This window comes from Lycorma delicatula, chromosome 1, assembly GCF_047948215.1.
Source record: "Lycorma delicatula isolate Av1 chromosome 1, ASM4794821v1, whole genome shotgun sequence".
Classification (NCBI taxonomy): Eukaryota; Metazoa; Arthropoda; class Insecta; order Hemiptera; family Fulgoridae; genus Lycorma; species Lycorma delicatula.
The window spans coordinates 64407879-64432668 of record NC_134455.1 but is presented as its reverse complement, the minus strand read 5'-3'; the positions used below and the strand labels follow the sequence as shown (position 1 = coordinate 64432668).

The 24790-nt window shown below is 32.4% G+C and overlaps 1 protein-coding gene across 1 annotated transcript in view; it reads left to right on the top strand.

Moving 5' to 3' along the window:
* Nucleotides 1–24790, top strand: part of bib (MIP channel family protein big brain) — a 259882-nt gene that overhangs the window by 9840 nt on the left and 225252 nt on the right. The window contains exon 2 of the mRNA XM_075355918.1: nt 11970–12096. Coding sequence (XP_075212033.1) covers nt 11970–12096 — 127 coding nt within the window. The remainder of the gene's footprint in view (nt 1–11969; nt 12097–24790) is intronic.

The window sequence follows — 24790 nt, the reverse complement described above, 5'->3', positions numbered from 1 at the left end:
GTCGTGAACTACCACGAACTAAAAGGAGACAGTCATTGGCGAAAGCCTGGGCCGTGACCCCTTCTAGGAATGTCAACCCCAGAAATCCATCAAACACCAGGTTCCACAGCAGGGGACCCTTTCCAGAAGTCATAGCCGATATTCAGAAAACAATTACTGCCAGTTCGAAAAAACTATACGTAAATTATAACAATAAAATGATGTAAGATACACATCTTGCAGTAAGATACTTCATTGTTTAAATTTGAAACCATATCACGTAACAACTGTGCAACAACTTAAGAAAACAGACAAACCGAGATGTTTTAATTATTGCCTCTGGCTTCTTAAAAAATATCGTCGATGAACAGTTAGATCTGATTTTGCATAAGTGAGACACGATTTTATTTATCTGGGCATATTTATTCGCACAACACAAGGTACTGGATGAGTGAAAATCCTGACCAGTTTGTTTGCGTCTATTTCAGAGAAAATCGGTGAAAATTTCATTCCCAGGAGTGATTTAAGGGAATCCATTCTTAGTTTTAGCTTACTATCTAAGGGAAACAGGAATGACGGTTCAATTTCCAGCTCAAATGGTATCCGCATCACTCATTTTCAACCTCTTTTTTTGCATAAATCCTAAACGATTATTAATCAAGATGACTATTGATTACTTTTCCTGAGGAATTCTTTTTGTAATAAGTGTTCCAGTTTCAAAACTACAGCTATTCAGGAAAGATTGAATATAAATAATGATTGTTTTATTGATAATGCCTTTGCCTTTTAAATTTGTGGATCAACTCATATCCTCGTTTCAAGTTTCCAGCTCTTCCGGTTTCGGTAACCTTTCCAATTTACTATTTAATTTAATTACTTTTGAGTTTTCAATCAAAATAACTTTTCGTGACTGATCAGATACAATGTTAGGAATAAATATAATATTACATTTTCGGTTTCTGGGTATCTGGATAATATGATAAATTTTTAAACAGATTATTCGATGAGGCTTTTCTTTATATATATTTATTTATATATAAGAGTTCATAAAGTATTTTAACCCTTAAATAACTTGTCAGCCTGTAAACATAGAGATATTAACTTTAGTAAATGCTCAAAAGGTATAAATCTCGAGCTACGACAATCCTAACCAAATTGGATGTCATTTAATATTTTTAAAGCTAGTTTCAAAAGTGAAGCACAAACCATCCCAAGTAGTGGTCTCATAACAAAGTATGGATTGTTTCCAAGTAGACGTTTTTGTTAAATTTAATTTCCCTACGTTGAAAGGCCTCCTCTATGGATCATGAGACCTTGCCGTTGGTGAGGGGGCTTGAGTGGTCAGGGATACAGAGTAGCTGGACCGAAGGTGCAACCATATCGGAGAGGTATCTGTTGAGAGCCAGACTAAGGAATGATTCCTGAAAGAGGGCAGCAGCTCTTTCAGTAGTTGTTAGGGGCGTGAGTCAGGACGACTTAAACGGCCGTATCAACATCACTCAGTGCTCTGAGTACTGCGCAGCTGAAAGCAATGGAAAACTACAGCTGTTTTTTTTTTTTTCCAAGAAAATGTGGCTCTGCATTTTCAAAAGCAATAATGGAGGCGCCTTCCTTGGTAAAATATTCCGGAGGTAAAATAGTCCCCCATTCGGATCTCCGGGTGGGGACTACTAAGGAAGGGGTCACCAGAAAAGTAAAAAATAACATTCTACGAGTCGGAGCGTGGAATGTTAGAAGCTTAAAAAAGGTTGGTAGGCTAGAGAATTTAAAAAGGGAAATGGATAGGGTAAACGTGGATATAGTAGGAATTAGTGAGGTTCGGTGGGAAGAGGAAGGCGACTTTTGGTCGGGTGACTTTAGAGTAATTAACTCAGCGTCAAATAATGGGCAGGCAGGAGTAGGTTTCGTGATGAACAAGAAAATAGGGAGGAGAGTGGAGTATTTCAAGACGCATAGCGATAGAGTCATTCTAATAAGGATAAATTCAAAACCTAAACCGACAACGATTGTTAACGTCTATATGCCTACAAGCGCCCATGATGATGATGAGGTAGAATGTGTATACGAAGAGATTGATGAAGCAATTAAACACGTAAAAGGAGATGAAAATTTAATAATAGTTGGAGATTGGAATGCAAGCATTGGAAAAGGCAAGGAAGGAAATATAGTGGGTGAATACGGGCTGGGCAAAAGGAATGAAAGAGGGGACCGACTTATAGAGTTTTGCACGAAGTATAATTTAGTAATTGCCAACACCCAATTTAAAAATCATAATAGAAGAATATACACTTGGAAAAAGCCAGGCGATACTGCAAGGTATCAGATAGATTATATCATGGTTAAGCAAAGATTTAGAAATCAACTCGTGGACTGCAAAACTTACCCTGGAGCAGACATTGATAGCGACCATAATTTGGTGATAATGAAATGTAGATTGGGGTTTAAAAACCTGAAGAAAAGGTGTCAGATGAATCGGTGGAATTTAGAGAAGCTTGAGGAAGAGGAGGTAAAGAAGATTTTTGAGGAGGACATCGCTAGAGGTCTGAGTAAACAAGATAAGATAGAAAATGTAGAAGAAGAATGGGAGAATGTTAAAAAGGAAATTCTTAAATCAGCAGAAGCGAACTTAGGCGGAATAAAGAGAACTGGTAGAAAACCTTGGGTTTCAGACGATATATTGCAGCTGATGGATGAACGTAGAAAATATAAGAATGCTAGTGATGAAGAAAGTAAAAGGAACTATCGGCAATTAAGAAATGCTATAAACAGGAAGTGCAAACTGGCGAAAGAAGAGTGGATTAAAGAAAAGTGTTCAAAAGTGGAAAGAGAAATGAACATTGGTAAAATAGACGGAGCATACAGGAAAGTTAAGGAAAATTTTGGGGTACATAAATTAAAATCTAATAATGTGTTAAACAAAGATGGTACACCTATATATAATACGAAAGGTAAAGTCGATAGATGGGTGGAATATATTGAAGAGTTATATGGAGGAAATGAATTAGAAAATGGTTTTATAGAGGAAGAAGAGAAAGTTGAGGAGGATGAAATGGGAGAAACAATACTGAGATCTGAATTTAAGAGAGCATTAAAAGATCTAAATGGCAGAAAGGCTCCTGGAATAGACGGAATACCGGTAGAATTACTGCGCAGTGCAGGGGAGGAGGCGATTGATAGATTATACAAACTGGTGTGTAATATTTATGAAAAAGGGGAATTTCCGTCAGACTTCAAAAAAAGTGTTATAGTAATGATACCAAAGAAATCAGGGGCAGATAAGTGTGAAGAATACAGAACAATTAGTTTAACTAGTCATGCATCAAAAATCTTAACTAGAATTCTATACAGAAGAATTGAGAGGAGAGTGGAGGAAGTGTTAGGAGAAGACCAATTTGGTTTCAGGAAAAGTATAGGGACAAGGGAAGCAATTTTAGGCCTCAGATTAATAGTAGAAGGAAGATTAAAGAAAAACAAACCAACATACTTGGCGTTTATAGATCTAGAAAAGGCATTCGATAACGTAGACTGGAATAAAATGTTCAGCATTTTAAAAAAATTAGGGTTCAAATACAGAGATAGAAGAACAATTGCTAACATGTACAGGAACCAAACAGCAACAGTAGCAATTGAAGAACATAAGAAAGAAGCCATAATAAGAAAGGGAGTCCGACAAGGATGTTCTCTATCTCCGTTACTTTTTAATCTTTACATGGAACTAGCAGTTAATGATGTTAAAGAACAATTTAGATTCGGAGTAACAGTACAAGGTGAAAAGATAAAGATGCTACGATTTGCTGATGATATAGTAATTCTAGCCGAGAATAAAAAGGATTTAGAAGAAACAATGAACGGCATAGATGAAGTCCTACGCAAGAACTATCGCGTGAAAATAAACAAGAACAAAACAAAAGTAATGAAATGTAGTAGAAATAACAAAGATGGACCGCTGAATGTGAAAATAGGAGGAGAAAAGATTATGGAGGTAGAAGAATTTTGTTATTTGGGAAGTAAAATTACTAAAGATGGACGAAGCAGGAGCGATATAAAATGCCGAATAGCACAAGCTAAACGAGCCTTCAGTAAGAAATATAATTTGTTTACATCAAAAATTAATTTAAATGTCAGGAAAAGATTTTTGAAAGTGTATGTTTGGAGTGTCGCTTTATATGGAAGTGAAACTTGGACAATCGGAGTATCTGAGAAGAAAAGGTTAGAAGCTTTTGAAATGTGGTGCTATAGGAGAATGTTAAAAATCAGATGGGTGGATAAAGTGACAAATGAGGAGGTATTGCGGCAAATAGATGAAGAAAGAAGCATTTGGAAAAATATAGTTAAAAGAAGAGACAGACTTATAGGCCACATACTAAGGCATCCTGGAATAGTCGCTTTAATTTTGGAAGGACAGGTAGAAGGGAAAAATTGTGTAGGCAGGCCACGTTTGGAATATGTAAAACAAATTGTTAGGGATGTAGGATGTAGAGGGTATACTGAAATGAAACGATTAGCACTAGATAGGGAATCTTGGAGAGCTGCATCAAACCAGTCAAATGACTGAAGACAAAAAAAACGTTGAAAGGTTGAAAAATTATAAAAGATTTAATAATTTGTATATTTTAAGTTATTTAATCAGCTTATTGCCATCATTCTTGGTGTAATCCTGAAGTTGGAAGAAGATCAGACAATCTCATAAACATTTTTTCTCTTAAGATTCACATTTATATTGACATAAAAAATTAAAAATTGTACGTTGCCCACACCCTTATTTAATACAAAATATTTTGTAGAAATATATATATATTTGTATATGTAAATACCCCCGTCGCGACTTTGCCCCCGTTGTTTGATTATTTGCGTTTCCCATCGCGGTAAAATTTTTATTTTATATTTATAGTCAAGTAAACGAAGACAGGTGCAGCCAATCACGTTGCGTGTATAATAATGTAGCAATGTTAAGCCGCCGCACTGCACACCGTCACATCTCTTAAAATATTGAAATTCAAAAAAACCCGAATATGGTTTTTAGATATTTATATGAAGAGTATTTGCAAGCCCAAATCTACTGAATATCTCACTTAATATAGTAAGAAATGGGAAAATTTTCACTCGTTCAAAATTTTATACGTTTCTTCACCCCTTTACGGCCGAATTTTAAAAAAAATTAGAAATTGGTTTTTAGGTATTCACATGAAAATTACACACTAAAAATAAAAATGCTATCTTCATTTGTGACCGAGAAATTAAGAAAAAAATTGTAAATTTGATTGTTACTCTATTTTAACCCTAAAAAAGAAGAACGCGTATATTACATTTTTATTAATTTATCTTCATTAATTTTTTGTTGGATGTTGATTATGTATCACTCATGACATGTTGTTTTACATATATGTATATGTATATACGAGTATATATATACACCAGCATCACCGTCGCGGCTTTGCCCGCGCTATATGGTTACTTGCGTTTCCCGACGCGGTTAGGGGATATTTAAGCGTTCAAAGCGAGCCTCGCTTGCCCTTCCTGTCTAGTCAGGGAGTTCTGCTCCCTGGAACCCTCTGTGTTCATTAAATCCATGTTTGAGAATAATAATAATAAATAAAAATTAAGGCCTATTTTTAATAAAAAATATCAATGGATTGTAATTTCTTCAGAGCAACAGCTTAGTCAGTACAGGCCTTGATCTTTTTTAAGTGATCTAAGAATGTGGGTTTCAAATCAGTCGGCTTGTATTTTAAAAATATTTTTTATAACTGGTAAAAATGTATTTTGCCCGGATCTTATCGTTACCCGACAAACCCCGCTAGGAAGTGACCGTACTTTGTTTCTCAATCTTTTTTTACTTTTATTTTATATTTTTTAGTCAAGTAACCGGAAGCTGATGCAGTCTGTCGCATACAGTAACAGTGGATGTGTTGATTGAGCCGCTGCTCAATCAATACATCGTGGATGCGCCATACACCGTGGCGTCACACCCCTTAAAAAAATAAAAATTTAAAAAAACCTGAAAATCGTTTTCAGATATTTATTTGAAGAGTATTTCCAAGTCGCAATCTAGTGAATATCTCTTTAGTATAGTCGGAAATGAGGGAAATTTTCAATCATTGTTGAAATCTTTTTTATCTTTATTCATCTCTTTCAAGGTTTAATTTCAAAAACGTAGAAACCAGTTTTTAAATATTTGCATAGAAATTATACACACCAAAAATGAAGTTGATATTTTTATAAAAAAAAAGATAAAAAAAATACCCGGGTTTCAAAAATATATTAAAAATCTATTTTAACCCTTTAATCTCGGAACCGAGTGGCACTTAACACCGTATACCATCTTTATCTTCAATAGTTTTTGCTGGACGTTGATGAATCAGTCAGTAAGGACAAGTTACATTTTATAAATATATATATATTTATGTTTATATAATTATATATATATATATTCCTAAATTGGAACGATTACAATATTTTCCCTTCTGAAGCTATAGCTCTGCTACAGCGCAAGACGACAAAGTAATAATTAAATATTATATTTTTTTTAGAAACAATTGAGAGCGTTACCTAATATATTAATTGTTAAACTTCTATAAGTGTTATTCTTAAAAATTATTAGTCATGTATTTAACAAAAAATAAAGATCATATGAGACACACCTTATTGAATGCACGGAACAGAAACGTTTTTTAATTTTTTTTGTAGGGCAGTGTCATTATTATTATTAGAAAATGTTAAATGATCTTTATTTTTAGTTAAATGTAAAAGTAACAACTTTTAAGAATAACACTTATATAAGTGTAACACTTAATATTACAGGAAACGCTCTCAATTATTTCTAAAAAAATAGGGAATAAAAACAACTGTTGTTTTTATTTAAGATTTGATAAATAATTTTGTTTTGTGCCTTCTATAAAACAAGTATACATCCTTACACGCCCCGTCCCACCATATAATATCATACTCCAATTTGGAATGAATCATAATACAGTAAAACATTCTCATCTTCGCAAGTCACAAGCATTTCTAAGATAGTTCAAATTTCCTGTTTTATATATATTAACTGTATTATGTAGTGTATTGTATTTACATACATTTTATCTAACTAGTGTATTGTATTTATATGCCCCTCCTACTGTAGGTTTTCTTCTAAGTAGACATCCAGATAGTTATAATATTTCATCTTTTCCAAAATATTACGTTAGCACTTTGTAACTTCTCTATATTATGAAGTATTATTAAAAATTGTAATTCAAACTCATTTAAGCTAAAATCAGTTTTTTTCAATACTGGCTGTCATTATGGTATAAATGTAACACCATTCTTTTTCAAAATTTGTAAAATCCTGTTTTTATTTTCCTACATTGCTTTGTCTCTTTATCAATGCACACCAAAGTAAAATCATCTACAAAAAATAATTATTATTCAAAAATAAATATTAATATTAAAATAGTTAGCCTTATATAAATAATTAATTACATTGTTGATGATAATATCTAGTTATAAAAATACATTATTCCTTTCACAATGTCCAAATTTTAGACGGTTAATTTATATTCGTCGAATAGTACGATAAAAGGGAATCTCTGAAAACTACTTTACTCTTAAAATAGTTGTTCCATTAATTTAAATGAGAATAAATAGTTTATAATTTGGATTTTTGGATGAATTGATTCACTACAAAAACATACAGAAAATACGAAAATGGAATTTATTATCGTATGAAAAATGTCCTGACCGGGATTCGAAACCGGGCTCCCCGGATAAAAGGCCGAGACTAACCACTCCTCCATGGATTTTGTCAACATATAAACGTTTATTAAATTACGATATTACACAGCAAACCAAACCAAAAGTAAAATATTTACTTTTTATTTATTTATTTAATTTATAATGTCTTCTTAATTTATCATTGTAATAGTATCCTCAAATTAGTTATAAAGCAATTTAGTACAATAAAAAAAGCGCTAATTATGACTATTTACTAAGTGGTGAAAACGCATTTACTTGCAAACTACTATAACTCAGTCAATATTGATAGTACAGAGTTGAACAAAAAATCCCACTGTCAAAAGTTAAAAGCTCTACAAGTTTTATTTAAAACAGTTTTGGGTCCAAAGCTTTGTTGAAATGTTAAAATGAACAATATATGTTACTTTTTCAATGGATTAAAAAGTGACTAATACTTTAAAGGTATCATTAATCAATTTTGGTCGTAGAAAGTTACTAAAAAAAATGTTTTGTCGATGATTTATTCTAGTTTTGAGAAAAAATACTTGGATTACCCTAGAATTTATATATTTTTTATTTGAGAAAAGCATATTTTTTTACCCGTCAACTGTTAATAAAAAAAAGCTTCATCTAGTACCCACGACTCATGATTTTCTTAAACTGCAAGACAAAAAATTTCTCCTGAAGTTTTGTTGTGCCCTAGTTAGTTCCGTATTAACTTACTATTTTATATTAATTGTTCCTTTCTTATTTTTTTAGAGTTTAACCGAATGAGGATCACATGAAGAAACATTTTTCATTCTTTTACTTTGCTTTCCCTTCTCTCTTCTGGTCAGATGTTAGTTTCCTTTTTCTTCTTCTCTTGGAAACCAATCTTTGAACGTTTTTCTTTCTTTTACTCTTTCTTCAAATATTTTCATTTCTTTTAGATTTTTTAACCATCGAGTTCCTTAGATTTCCATTCTTTTTGTTGTTGAAGATTTTTATCGTTCTTGTTTGATTGGCTTCTTTGGTTTATCTCTCTCAGATATTTCAATTGATTGTTTCTCCGCGGCAGAATGCTATTGTCTCAGCCTTTCATCCGGAAGTCCTGGATCCAAATTCTGATCAGGCATGACAATTTTAATAAGCTACAAGTTCTTATTCTCAAAAGGCATTATGACGAAAGCTGTCGATGCCATCATAAAAAAAAAAAAATGTTCCTTTTCTTATATTTTTATTATTTTAATGAGAATAAAATTATGTCTAGTTGTTCTTTTATTTATTTATGGTTTATTGTACTATTTAATTAAATTGTCCAAAAAAATAAGATATGATTATTTGTTTAATATATGATTATTTTATTAATACTGAATTACTTTTTAGGAAGGTAAAAACAAACATTAATATTTTTTGTTTATTTAGAAAGTTGTTAAAACAATCAGATCAGTGATGCATTAAAAAAAATTGTATGTTTTATGTTTAAATAAGCATGCAAATGATAACTCTTCTTATAAATTTATAATAAGTTTTTTATTATTGTTTATTTTAGAAATTAAGAATTTAAAAAATCACACCTTTGTAATTATTTTACGTGGGTAGAATATTTATTGTTACCTATAGACAACTTATAAGTATCCATATATATTTTCGAGTAGGAAATTTGTGTAGTTGTATTAGATTAAGGGTGCTTCATAAATTATCTCGGTCCGAAAATTGTTTAGTGGTACTTAAGGTAACGTTAATAATTTTCTATGCGTTGCTAACGGCTGAGTATGTCATATTGTAGTTATGAAGTTACCATACTGCCGAGGTAACAGTTCAAAAACTTTGTATATTTTATCTTTATAGAAGTGTAATATTAACTTCGTTAAGCATTAAATTTCATATTTTGATGTTGCTCTTAGAATTAAGGTGGAAACCGTCGTAGCAAAATTATATAATGGGTAAAATGCTTTATACCTACATTAAAAAGCACCTTAGCTGTAAAGGGTATGTAATATAATGTTATAAACCTCATATCAAGACAGATAGGCCTTAAGCAAAAGATGAAAGGATTACTACAGAAAAAGCTTGCGGTTAGTAACCATGAAATATTCTGAACCTGGAATGTTATTTCGATTATTCAGAATATGTTGAAAGAAAATCATACTTTTTATATTAAAAATAATTTTAAAATATCTGATTTGGACTCCACATGACTTCCTTTGCGCCTATTAAACTGCGTATACAAATTTTTTGCTGCACTCCATTTAAACTTATTTCACATGAAAGTAACGATCCTCCAATTCTTTAATAAAGTGGACAGTTAAAATTTCAGTTATTTTATTTATTTATTTTTGTCTTGCAACTTGTAATTATTTTTTATAAGATTACTATCTAAAATTATTCAAATGTGTAATTATAATACAATTTTTTTTAAATATATTTTTTACGTGTTTTCTAAAATTTTTTATTGCATCTTAAATGAATGTAAGGAACTAATATAATTTTAAATATCATGATTAATTGCGTTACGTATTTGGAATTGAACATTTTAGTTGTTTTTTAAATTTAAGAAATTTCTATTACTGTTATTTACAATAAAATGACTATTAATAATTTATGTTTCGTACAGTATTTCTTCTTGTACAAGTTAAATATAAACATATAATACAAATTTTTCCATTTTTAATGGATTTACATAGAATTAATTTACATAGAAACTTACAACTTTAATGGTTTTTAATAAAAATGGTAATTTGAAACTTAGCTATTCTCAACATCGAGGAAACTTTGGTTAAAACAGATGTCATATAATAATAATGTCGGAAGCGGTGCAGATGTGGCCATGCAAAACGTATTGTTCCATATTAAAAAAAAAAAAATTAATTATTGATATTCTTCCACGTTATAATATTATTATATATTTTGAATTATGTTATCTAATCTTATAATTAATGTAATATGCGCGCAATAAAAACTATTTCTATTCTTGTTCAAAGTGTTATTTACGATTAATCTTTTATTAAAAAATAAATTTATACCAAAACTCGTCTTGAAAACCAAACTTCATACCTATTGTACTACAAGCTATGATATAATTATATCACAGCTTATAACGTTTATGTATCTAAGATCTAGTTTCAGAGCATTATAAGGTAAGGAGTACCTTATAATGCTAAAGTACCTTATAATCCCGGAAAATAGTAATCATCTTACCCTTTGACTGGTTTAACAAAAATTAGTAATAAACAATGAATTCATAATCAGTAATAAATATTGTTCTTGTTACATTTGCTAAAATTAAAAGAAAAAAAATTTGTTTTGTTGTCATCCTTTCGAAAATATTGAAGAAATATAAGAATTCCATTTCAGATTATTTTTGAAAAATGAAAAGTGAAATAGTTTCTCATTGCCTTCTTCATCGAAATAAATACACAATTACACGTCAATATACCTAAACCTATCGGAATATAAGAGCCGTACTTACATTCTGTTCAAAATATTTACTCATAATATTCAATATATTTGACTTGGGTGTGCTGAATCTTTCAGCATCGGCATCAAAGTGAACTGTACTCGAAGAATTATTATAATTCAGGTTAACAATGTAAGATGGCAAAAAAAATACAGCTTTTTTATTTCTTAAATTTTGGTTGTTTTGGTGTTATTGAATATATGATTCAAATAATTACAAAGTTATGAAATCTTCGAAGTTTTAAAATTAATTTTTAATGTTAAGAATTACCTAATTATTTGAAAATTTTGGTTTAAACTATTATCAGAGACACCCACCGGAGTGTAATGGTGAACTCATCACAAATCAGCTGATTTTGAAATCGAGAGTTCTAATCCTAGTAAAGGCAGTTACTTCTATATGGATTTGAATACTTGATCGTGGGTACCGATGTTCTTTGGTTGTTGGGTTTTAATTAACTACACATCTCGGAATGGTCGACCTGAGACTGTACAAGACTACATTTCATTTAAATTCATACATATCATCCTCATTCACCGTCTGAAGTAATCCTTTATGGTGGTTCCGGAGGCTAAACAAAAAACATAAAATTCTGGATTTTTTCTTATCTGTAATAATGGAACAAGCCGTGACTGTTCTGCATTGTGTTTCCTACACTACACTTGTATTACTTCTTAGTAACAATTAAATTGTTAAAGATATTGAATTCTGTATTATGTGTATAGGTATATATATTTACTCGTATACTCACACACGCGCGCGCACCATCACTCACTCACACATATAAACCTAATTTATATTACTATTATTACTGATTAAACCTTTCATTTCTTTACAGGTTGTCATGTAAATCCAGCAGTAAGTGCTGCAATGGCTGTTACTAGAAATATTACCTTGTTACGAGGACTTTTGTTTATTACAGCGCAGTGTGGAGGAAGTATTGCTGGCGCTGCTCTTCTTTATGGGTAAGCTTAATTTAATATTTTAATTAGGAATTTGTTTTTTTTAAATTTTTAATATTTTCTTTAGTAAGAATGAAAATAAATATACAATTAAGTAAAGCATGATTTCATTAAAGCGGGATATTAGAAGATATATAATTTACGATAACTACTTCAACATATGTTTATGTATACACAGTTACATATCATTAAATAGTAATAATTTTTGTAGCCAATTTAATATTCAGTTTTCATACTCATAATTAATAATACTTAATACACTTTACTTATATTTAAGATCGACTAGTTTCGTTTTATTTTATGGAACATCTTCCTTTGAAATTTATTTAAATATTATTAATACAGCGAATTTTATAATAACAGTTGATTTTTTATTAAAAATAAACCTGTCAACTTAATTATATGTACTTTACACGGGTACGACTGAAGTTAGTATATACTCGTTTACTTCTTTCTTTTTTTGTTTAGCCACCGGAACCAGCATAAGTTATTACCTCAGAGGATAAATGAGGATGATATGTATGAATGTAAATGAAGTGGTGTAGTATTTAGTCTCAGGTCTACTATTCCTGAGATGTGTGGTTAATTGAAACTCAACTACCAATGAACACCAATATCCACGATCTAGTATTCAAATCCGCATAAAAGTAACTCCGTTTACTAGGATTTGAACCTTAGGACTCTCGACTTCGAAGTCAGCTGATTTGCCATAACGAGTTCATCACTAGACCAACCCGGTTGGGTTATACTGGTTTTCTACGCGTTACAATGTGCCTTACTGTTTATTTGCCTATCTAATAACATTTATCTAAAAGCTTAGAAAGAGAGATATTTGCATGGTTTTTCTTGCTAATCTGAGTTTAACATGAATAGTGTATCAAGGATTGACTGTTTACAAAAATTATTTGTACAATTTTACGTAAATAACATACACACACACACACATACACACACACACACACACACACACATATATATATATATATATATATATATATATATATATATATATATACGCGCGCGCGCGCGCACAAATAATCATCGAGATTGGTACGTGATAAATTTGTCTCAAAGCTTTGATACAGAAAGCTTTGTTTGGTTTTGCTTGCTAATCTGAATTTCTTTTAACATTAATAGTAATTCAATGACAGATAATATTTATATCTTGTATATATACAATTTTACTCACACTCGCATACACACACTCTAACATACGCGCACACACAAACACATATACAAATATCTTTTTTTTTATCATACTGAACTAGTTAGTATTAACGTGTTTCCCTTCAAAATCCTCTTTATACTAATTTAGTAATAATAATATTATAAATCTAAATTACTCATTTTCATACATGTTCTCAATTATAACGATTGAAAACGTATAACCAAAGTATACACCAATTATAACACACTTTCATCGGTAACCAGTATGGTTATTAAACAATGTAGGCCTATATTTGTTCAGTAAAAGACAGATAGCTCGAACTCTCAATTCATAGTAGTTGGCTGCGGCCATAGAAATGATAAAACGTTTTACCTTTTTACCATAATAAATTTTAAGACAACATTTTTATAATTTTATGTAAACAGTAAAGGAAAACTAAAACGAAAATTCGTATAATAATTTTATTCTCCTTCAGGAAATATTTGATTTCATTGGCTTATAATTTCACTGGTTTAAATTTAGTTTATCTCTAAAATTTATTCATACAGAATTTACTCTCCTCAATTAATCTCTACATTATAAAAAAAAAAACAGGTAATATCTTCTGAAAAGAGGGAGGAGTTTTAACATCGCTTATAGGGATGGATTTTACTTTACATCAAAGCGAAGAAGAATTCACCATCCTGTAATATTGGGTCCTGACAAAAGACATCCGTTGTCAATACAATATATTAGAACGGGGAATATAGATGGAAGAGGGAAGAGAGGGTCTTTTTTTCTTCTTATTCTTCTTTATTGTAGATTGGATTCATTCTGACCTATGTGTATATTCAGTTCAACCTGAACTCCAACGGAAATAGTGCTTCTCTATCTATCCTTTGCCCGTCATTTTTTTTTATACTCGTTCGTTAAACGTAAAACTTATCTTAAGAATGTCTTTATTCAGCGTTTCCTCTCTTCAAATGTTATCTTTTACATGACGTAATAATAAACTTCTATAGAGTCCGGTATCGTTTCCAACAACTGTCATCATATAATTGTTTGTGAAAAGCGGTAGTTAGTAAATAGAGAAGAGCCGATGTAAAACTGTTTGTTCCATTTTCTCACCCCTCTCTCAAAGTAATTAAATACTCTCTCCCCTTGTTTAACTGCTGCTGATATGATTGTCTTATTGTATCAGTTCTAATTATAACAATTTTAAACACAATACATCCTTTATATCTTATCTAGTTTTATTTTTTCTTTTAATATTTATTTTAATATTTTAAAAAAGATAGGAAGTTTTTTAAAGTTGAAAATTAGATAAGCTCAACTGTATAAGCTCAACGGTCGATATTTTGAGCATAATATTTATAATAGTTATACATTAAGTATATATTTTTTTAAAACGAGGTTGTATTCATTACATAAACTTTTGTTTTATACAATATTTGATGTATTATTTATTCTATTAATCGTAAATAGGACCCGGTGATTATTGTTGGTTAACATCATTAAGTTAGGTTACAATTTCATAAATATATTGGCAAAATCCTTTTTCAGTTAATTTAAATACCTGAATTACCTGGTATTCTACAATTTAACAGTTCTTTATTTTTTGAGAAAACGCAATTCCTCAGCCAAAAAAAAAACACAAAATAATTCAAACAACAAAACGTGTTAAACCTTGTTTAATACAATACTTAATTAATTTTTTTTCATAATAAATCGCTATATCAGAGCTGTAGCTTTAGAAGGGAAAGTATTGTAATCGGTTTAATTTGAGCGTATATGGTTTTCACCAAATCTTTACGTTTTGACGCATAAAAAACACAGAAAACCCAAAAACCGGATGGAAATTTTCTGGATGTTCGTATGTACATGTGTATGTTTGGTTTCACCCTCTAAATCACCTTATATCTACAGAACTACTAGACCGATTATTTTTCTTAGACACATTTGTTAACAGTTAAAAATAATAATATTTGCAAAAAATCTTTTTACAAAATCGCACCCTACCACAAAAATGCACTAAACAAACTAGAGGTTAAGTGTGTATACTGCGTCAATAGTACCCTCTCTCACCGCAAGGAGCGATAATGGTGCACTGAAGTATAGCTGCTGCAGTCCACTGCTATGTTGTGACGTCTCAGGTGAGTGGTAGGATTAAATAAATGAATATTTAAAGCGTAAAAAAGTATTATAGTATCCGTTAGTACCGCCAAACCCGCGCGAATGAAATACGGTATGCGCGTACGCGTTATTTAGAATCATTGAATTAAAATTTAAAAAAATATATTTAAATAAAATGGTAAATATTTTTAATTAAGTTGTGTGTGTGTAGGCTGTGCATCGGAAAATATCCGCATAATGGGAAAGTCATACAACTGTGTTGTCAGCTTTTTTATGTCCTCTTAGACGTAAAAATCACAAAATAATATCTCTTTAATGAGGAGGTCGGAACTTCCACGTAAAATATTACAAATTCAACTATTGTTAAAATTAATATAATCAAAAAATAATATACAAAATAATATATAGGGATGTAGTATTTCATTAATTTTAATTTTAAATTTAAATAAAACCCCAATTACAGTTTATTCTATTATTATTATTATTTTTTTTTTTGAGGTTTTTAGGGGCATCGATTACTTTGGTCATTAGTCCCGTCCCCCTTCAAAAAAGATTAAAAAGAAAAAAGGTTCAATATTTTACATTTTGCTATAACTTCAAATCCATAATTTACCTTTCTGCCATCCTTTCTTGCACCGTTTTTCCATTCTGCGAACGGCCTCAACTTCCGATGACAGTGTGTCTGAGGCCTAGGACATGGCATCTTCTTCTCTTTCTGATGACAATGACGTTCGCCGGCTTACATCAGGTAATGAAAGTTTCGTTGGTACTGTTAGCATCGTTGCTATAGAATCTAAACTAGCAAGCGATGCACTTTCGGCGGCTGATGAGCTGGATTCGATCTCTAATGGAGTGCTGGGTCCAGCTGAAATAGACGCTCTCACCGAAGCTGTTCTTTGAGCTTTTGGAGGATCCATTGTTGCAGTTTGTATATCGTCTGTGTTTGATGCTTTTTCGGAAATGACTTGCACCTCCATTTCGGTATACTCAGATATTTCCTGTACTCTCGGGACAATTTCTTTAGCCTTATTACTAGATGACGGAGTGACCTTTTTTCCTTTTTCAAGACTTTTATTTATTACATCAGTTGGTGGCGTTATAATCGCAGGTATTGCTAGTTTTTTAGGCTGCGCTGGTACGTGTCCTATGTCAACGGCGTCATTCCGGGAATGAGCCTTCTCATGTTTACTTTGTTCTGTCTGATGAGTCGACGCAAACTTCGAATTAATGATTCTTTCAATCATTGCCGCAAGACTTGGTGCCATCGTGTTAAGCAACTGCTCCACGTTAATTTTAGATGTGGAAGGGGCAGCAGATGCTTCTGCATAAGTGGTCGATGGTCGAGGTGTACGTTGACTAACAATTTTCTTCGCCTCAGGATAACTAACCTTTTGAAGCGTTTTAACCTCCTGAATGGCAGTTTCCAATTTATATACTGGGCAATTCCCTGATCGGCAGTTATACAATTAATGCAGCTTGGAGGGTCTTTACATGGATCACCCTCATATGTTTTCATTCCACATATGCATATTTTCTGCGCTTCACATCTAGCTGCAGTGTGTCCGAATCGTTGACACAAAGCATCTCACAGGCTGCGGAATAAAAGCTCGTACATCAAGTCGATGGATGCCAGCTCGTACCTTTTCAGGAAAGTTCGGCCTATTAAATGTTAAAACATGCGAGGCCGAAGGAACAACTTCACCATTTCTTCGCATGATTAGTTTGCGACACTGAGTCACTCCCTGACTCGACATTTCTTGTACAATTTCTTCTTCTGTACAATTTAGAAGATCGCAAAAACAACAACTCCTCTTGATGTATTAAGGGTGCTATGCGGTTGCACAGATACCGCAAATTCACCGATCTTCTTCAACGCCTGAACTTTCTGACTTTCCATGTCGTTGATAGTTTCGACGTGCAATCCATTAAAAGTCTTCCGGATTTCTTTAACAAGACCACCAGCACAATTAGTAATCTCTCTAGCGATTAAGAATGGACTAACTTTTTCAAAGTTTCCATTCTCCTTTATAATAATTAAAAATCTTGGCTTAGGTACGTTATAGCCAAATAAACTTTTCCTTAAGTCTTTACTGATTCTATCAGCATCTTTCTTAATTTTATCACACGCTTTACTCTTTTTCCTCTTCGTTTGTGGCGAATCGGAGGTTTCTAAACGAGGGTGTTTACGTGCACCATCTGCCACGTTTGTTTGTTCAAGTGTTACCATTGGTTTTGATCCCTTCAGTAGCAAGGCTAGCCGCCGGGGTACACTCCCACTCCAGGGCTACTAACCTTGGAGGTCCGATCCGGTACTCCGGTGGAACCGGCATATGTCCTGGCAGAAAGCGGATGCGCAATCTCTGCACTGACTCCAGGCTCTTACTCGCCGAAGCTTTCAGAGCTCCCATGCACCGACATACATGGGCACCATTGCTACATGCTTGCCATCGCAGGGGGCATGTGGACAACGGAAGGGTCTCCGTTACACCTGCAATAACATTGACCCTGGCCGCCACATCGTCAGCTCTAAATATGGTGTGAGTCTATTTCCAAATCATTTTAGCTATTCATATCCTGCAGGTGGCTGAAGAATCCGATCCATGTGGTGATCTAAAGGTGGAAACAGGTCAAAAGAAAAGCATATCCGAGGAATTTACTCGGAACCCCGTAAGCCAGCTATGTGTATTGTACTATGTACAGCTGTTGCCGCCCTGGACGTGGAACGTAGATGTTGGGTTCCGGACGTGGAGATTACCTACCTCAGGGCATTATTATTATTACTATTCTCTTGGCCAATCCCAATAAAAAGCATCCTGGCTGGCCCAAAGGCAAGGCGCAAGAGCTATGACTATTGTTCTGATACGCATTGTATATGGTAACATGAACTATTGAATACTATGGGTGAGATATATGAATGAAAGACAAAATACCAGACATGAAAATTTATGAACTGCCAGATGTCAACGGCCATTGTCACCCGCCTGTGGCTCCACCTGATCGTCCCCTTCAATAACAGGCGTTATCTTATCGCTCGAGCTTGTGATGTACCGACGGACCATGCGGCATGTATCCAGCAACACAACCTTCTGCATTGGTCAGAACAGATTTGCTGGTGCTCCAACGGATCTTAATGAATCATGCAGAGAACAAAACCATTGCGCCCAAAACCACCGGGACTTCCATTACGCTCTCCTGGTCCCAAATCTCCCTGACTTGATCTGCAAGATCCCTATACTTCACTAGTTTTTCCGTGTACTTCTTCACTATGGACAATGGGATTGTGACATCAATCAGGAAAGTGATCTTCTCCTGTTTCTTGGTCAGAATGATGTCTGGCCTATTATGCTCCACAGTCCTGACCGTCAGAACAGTACGATCGTAGTACAGTTTATACTGATCGCCTCTAATACAGGCTGAGGAGCATACTTAAACTACGGGACTGAAACGTCAAGGAGACCTAGCTCCAAAGCGAGTCCCCGATGAAGTATCTTCGCCACGTTATGTCGGACTGTATATTCCCTTGGAGCTAAAAACTGACACCCGCTAACGACACGTTCGATGGACTCGTTAGTCGATCTACAAAGACGGCACAGGTCAATGGTTACAGCAGGATCCATAACGACATGCTTTCTTTAGCTGAATGTGCTGACGACCCTATGCTGTATAGCAAATACAAGGCCCTCCGTCTCAGCAAACAACTCGGCATCTAGCCAGGCCACAGACGCATCTCGATCAACTGCTTCATCCATAAGCGCCGCATAGTACCTCCCATGCAATTCCCTCGAACGCCACCTATCCATCACACTGATCTCGGAGAAGGTATCCTCAAGGGGCTGCAATTTCTCATCACTGAGGCGTAGTGGGGTTAGACTACTGTCACTTTTTACAATAACCCCGTGGAGCAAGCTGGATTGGCTCTTCTCTAGGAACTATTTCCGGAGATTCAGCAGCTGTTTTGCATGAACCTTCCGCAAATCCACAACGCCTCTTCCTCCTCTATTATTGGAAGGTGAAACCGCTCGACGGAGCTGCGTGGGTGATGGGAGCGGTGTCGCGTGAACGATACACGCATCATTCTATTAAGTCCTTTAAGGTCTGTCCGCGTCCAATTTATCACGCCAAAGCTACAGGAAATCAACGGAACGGCAAATATGTTAATGGCCTTTACCTTATTAGAACCACTCAACTGGGAACTCATGACGGCTCTTAGTCTACTCTTGAAGCCAGATGTAAGGGCCTCTTTCGCTCGACTATGGCTAATCGCTGCATTGCATTCATGAATGCAATCCAGGAGCATCCATCTGCGGCACTTCACACGCCTCAATCTGTGACCATTTTCCTCTCTTCATGACATTGACCTTACACTTGTCAAGACCAAAACTCATGCATATGTCGCACTGAACCTCTCGACTAATTTGACAAGTTATAATAATTATATTATTATACACCAATAATAATAATAATAATAATAATAACGGTTTAAATAAATAGGTAGACTAATTCGTTTCAGCATTATTTTTAATTACAAAAAAAGCCGGCTAAATATTGCATAACTTTCCCATCTTTGCCTATGATAATTTATTGTATTTAAAATTATTTATTATTTGTATTTATTACAAATACAGCATAGGTTTTTCCATCTACATTTTTATTTTCCAACTGCACAGGTTAATGATTAAGTAATTATAAAGGAATAAAATTGGGTCAAGTTTCGTATTAAAATTTTAAGTTTATGTATTTGTTGCATGGAAGGTAGATTTGACGCTCACCACTTCTGCCATGTGCCATAAAAAGCATAGGCAGCACTATTAAGGCGTACTAAATCAATAATCGGGGCGTAATTATTTGACCCTTTTCCCTTTAGATTGGTAACACTGCCTGATAATAATTTATCCTGTAGCCGAATGAATGTGTTTTAGTGAAAAATCAATTTATCTACATTATTTAACTATTTCTATAATAGCTATCCTACAATAATTATTATTTTATAATAGTGTAATTTCTTACTATTGAATTAGCTTCATCACAATCGCAAATTTTCAAAAATATTATATAGAAACTTACTTATCGAGATCTTAACAAGTCGCTTACTTTGACTAAACTTAAAATGATACCTTATTTACATTTTAATATTAACAGATAAGATCATGTTATTATAATTATAACAAGGATAAATTACGGCCGATTTCTCGTGTAGTCGAGCGACCGATTGCTATAATGAATTAACAAGGATAAGATTCGTTCTATTGACCTTCCGGATGAAAAGACAATCGTTTAACCTTGGTGTTACAGATTTATTTGTAACTGGTATAACATTATACACAGATAACTTTGATTTTATCTAATACATGTAAACAGCGAATTTATGAATCGGTTTACAAACATTGAATTTCAGAAGCAATAGCTTAAAGTATTTCTTCAAAATGGAATAACAACGATTTCATAATACACATAAATCAACCTGAGGAGATTTCTTTATTTTAACCTCACTTTAACATTATACGAAAATTTTTTATTCTTATTGAAATATACAAATGTCAATATAATATCTATCTATAATAGGTAAACTTATAACAATATTAGAGAATGAAAGGAAGTTATAAATTGTGGCTCTATTAATGCGCCACTTTATAAGGATAATAACAATAATGACTAATTTTTTTTATATAATCTAAAACACGTTCTTAGTGATAGGAAATTTCCCTAATAGTATAATATTACATTTAAGTTTCAATCCATCATATTACTTTCCCGTCTAGCTCTATAATAGAGCTATAGCTCAAGAAGAGAGAGTGTTGTAATCAGTTTAATTTGGGCTTATGCGGTTTTCACCGGACTTTACATTTTGACACCTAAGGAACCAAAAAAAAAACGGGATGGAAATTTTCCGGGTGTTCATGTCTACATGTGAATGTTCGGTGTCACCCTCTAAATCACCTTATATGTTCAGAACTGCTGGACTGTTTTTGACCAAACTTGATCAGATTACTTCCATATATGGTCATTGATGCCATTAATTTTCAACTTAAAAGGTCAAGGGGTGAGGCTGTAGAGCAAGATCACCCTCAACATTCGCCTAATTAAGGGTTTTATTTTTCTTAGGCACATTCAAAAATTAAAAATAATATTTTCAGAAAACGTTTTTGTAAAATCGAACCCCCACCCCAAAAAATTCTCTAAATAAACTAGTGGCTAAGTGGGTATTCAGCGTCAAAAGTACCTTCTCAAGGAGCGCTGGGTAGAACTGACGTACAGCTGCTGTACTCTACCGTTATGTTGTGATGTCACATGTGAGCGGTGGAATTAAATAAATGAATAATATTTAAAGTGTAAAAAAGTATTTAGAGTGATCGCTAGTACCGCCACACCTGCGGGAATGAAATACGGTATGCGCGCGCGCTTTAGTTAGAACATTGAATTAAATAAACAGACATATTATATTTAAATAAAATAATAAATATTTTAAATTGGGTTGTGTGTGTAAGCCGTGCGTCAGAAAAAACCGCAAAAAAAAAAAGACCGTGACGGGTAAGCCCTACAACCGTGTTGTCAGCTTTTTTTAATGAGTTGCATAACTTGGCCGGCTTTGCCCTTGATAGTTTTTTATTTCAAATACTTAATAGGATGTTTAAGTGCAATAGACTATTATTATCAATTTAAAATCGATCAATCAATTATAAAAATACAATTTGGAAAACGATTTATAAAAAAGTGGTTTTTATTTTTTTTGTTTTTTTAATCAAGGTTTGATCACTTTTGGGTTTCAAAATTCTTAAAATTATATCCTTCTGTATGATTCTTTTATAATGAAACGTGTAAATTTTATTTCGTGAAGCTATATAATTTTGTTTTCAATAATATTAAATAAACGCTTATAAAATGTGAAATCAGATACAGCCATACACACTTTTATAAAGGCGACCTAAATTTAACTCAATATTTTATCCGTAGAAATACTTTAGTTTAAAGTAATGCTTAAAGATTAAACTGGTTTAGAAATACCAAGAAAAATCTAAAAAACCTTTTTTGGGTCATGGCCTTACCCTTTGTTGTATTAGGACAAAAATATCACAGAAGTTGGAATTAGAAATGGATGTAACAAAAACTAAGAAATTAAACTAATTATATCTCAACTCCTAAGTCAGGCTGACTTAAAATTTCTATAATGGAATCAGCTCGTATAGTATTACCCGTGTACCTATTTCAACTTTCTACGATGCCCCTCATAAAAAGTTGAAATTTTAAAATGATGGTGAATACCCCATCTTGTCTAATTAAGTTAAAAATTAAAAGGCGTATCAATTTAAAATGGAATGACTCCGTAAAAGAGAATTTTAAAAATTTTGGGATGATAACTGTTTACAACAATTTTTACGTTCCGGTAACTGTGTGCTAAATTAAATATTTTTCCATCTATTTGTTCTATTTCAACGCACATTTATTTCCTGAATGTTGAACTTACAACTTTATACATTAAATTTCTTCTTTAATAAAGCTTCCTCATTTTTAATTAAAATTCTATTAATTTAGGATCAGCCCCAAATTTTTAATATATTTAATTTATATATTATTAAAATTATAATTCGTCAAAATTAGAAGCGAAAAATTATTTAAAACGTTTTTACATTACAAAAAAATGCAACTTTAAAACAAAATTAATTTTAAGAGTTTTTCCTTTTTTAAATTTAATAATGCTACTGAATATTCACCAGCTGAAAATTGCATAGAAATTTCAAACTTCTTCCTAATATAGTTTTTAGATATAGGTTTTGAAATGAAAAAAAAATAATAAAATAACACTATTTTCAGAAAACTGAATTTAAGCTTACACTGTTTTATTTAACTTGCCACTTAAAAGCACCAGCATTGTGCTATTTTTGTTTATTGGTTTTTAGCTTTCCTTTTCAGGTTTCTTTTTGCAATTTTTTTTACCTTGATCGGCACTTATTTTTCTTTTTCTGCTTTTAAAATCCTATTATTATCAGTATCGTTCATTGATGCTAAAATGACCACCTAGATACATTTTCCACTGCTTTCACAGCATGTGCAATTTTACAATCGCCCCATCATTAAAACAAATAATTGCATTTTAATACACTAAACATTTATATACATATTTGTACAAAAACAGTTTTTTTTTAAGCCAATTCATATTGTTAAAACCTTTGTTCCTCTTTTTATTATATAAAGATTCTCTTTTGATTGATTTTTTACTTGATTATATTTATGAAATACATACAGTGTTTTACGAAGAAACTGTTAAACTTTTCAGGACACGTCCTACTGGTGAAAATAATGAAAAATGTTCTCATTAAAAGCCATTTATTATTATTTGTTTAATATTTAAAGCGTTTATTATTATTTGTACAGTAAAAAATAAAGTTACAACAACAGTTAATGGAAATTTTTTTCATTATTTTCATCAGTAGAACATGTCCTGAAGGTTTCTTTATTTCTTCGTGGGTCGCTTTGATAATTGTGTGGTAATAAAGTATATCAACAATTAACGTTTCAACGGTTAAACGTAGAAAAATCAAATGTAGCATATCCATAAATCTAAACAATCTATTTTTCCGGTTTAATTCCACCACAATCCAAGTACAAAGGAAGGGGAGAAAGAGAGGAGACTACTCAAAAAATTTAAATGGAAATGGTAATGTTACGACAAATTGTTTTAAAGGCATTACAAATCAAGAATTTTGACTTAAAAGACTTAATATTATGACAGTCGTAACCAAAAGAGATCATTTAATTTTTTTCACAACTACTGTAGTTTCAAACGTGGTTTACAATACTTTTTAAAGTTTTTTCAAACTGTGAAACACTAAAAAACCTAAATTAGCAAATGTTCCTACCTAAAAGGAGTATTTTTCCTTATGAGATCATTATTTTGGGTATACCTAAGGTTACTTTTGAAACTATTTACTGAGAAAGGTAATGTTACTGTGAGAATAATTAAATGGTCACAGGTTTGGTTAAACATGTCATAGTCTTTTTTACGTCAAAGTGATGTAAAACGTTTTTTGCAATGTTGTTTAACATGATTCCCAAATACAGATTCATTTTGTTTGGTATTTGGTAGTGCATGTAAAATAAAGCTAGGATAATTTTATGAAATATTGTTAAATGACTAAACCTAACATTTTTGGAGTTATTTTGTAACGTTGTGATCCAAAAATAAAAAACAATGGATAAAAACATGATTTTATTTAGTTGTGTTTTTATTTTAGGCTAGTCTTATCTTCCTTTAACGCTTCGCCACTTCTTTGTAGCCTATTTTGCTTACTATAGTAACTACTCCTTGATATTTAATAATATTCAGTAATAATATAATATTTAAAGTTCATTAAACTTGTTTATTTTCAATGAATTAATGAGGTTATCAACTTTTTATTACTTACATTACGAAATAAGTTT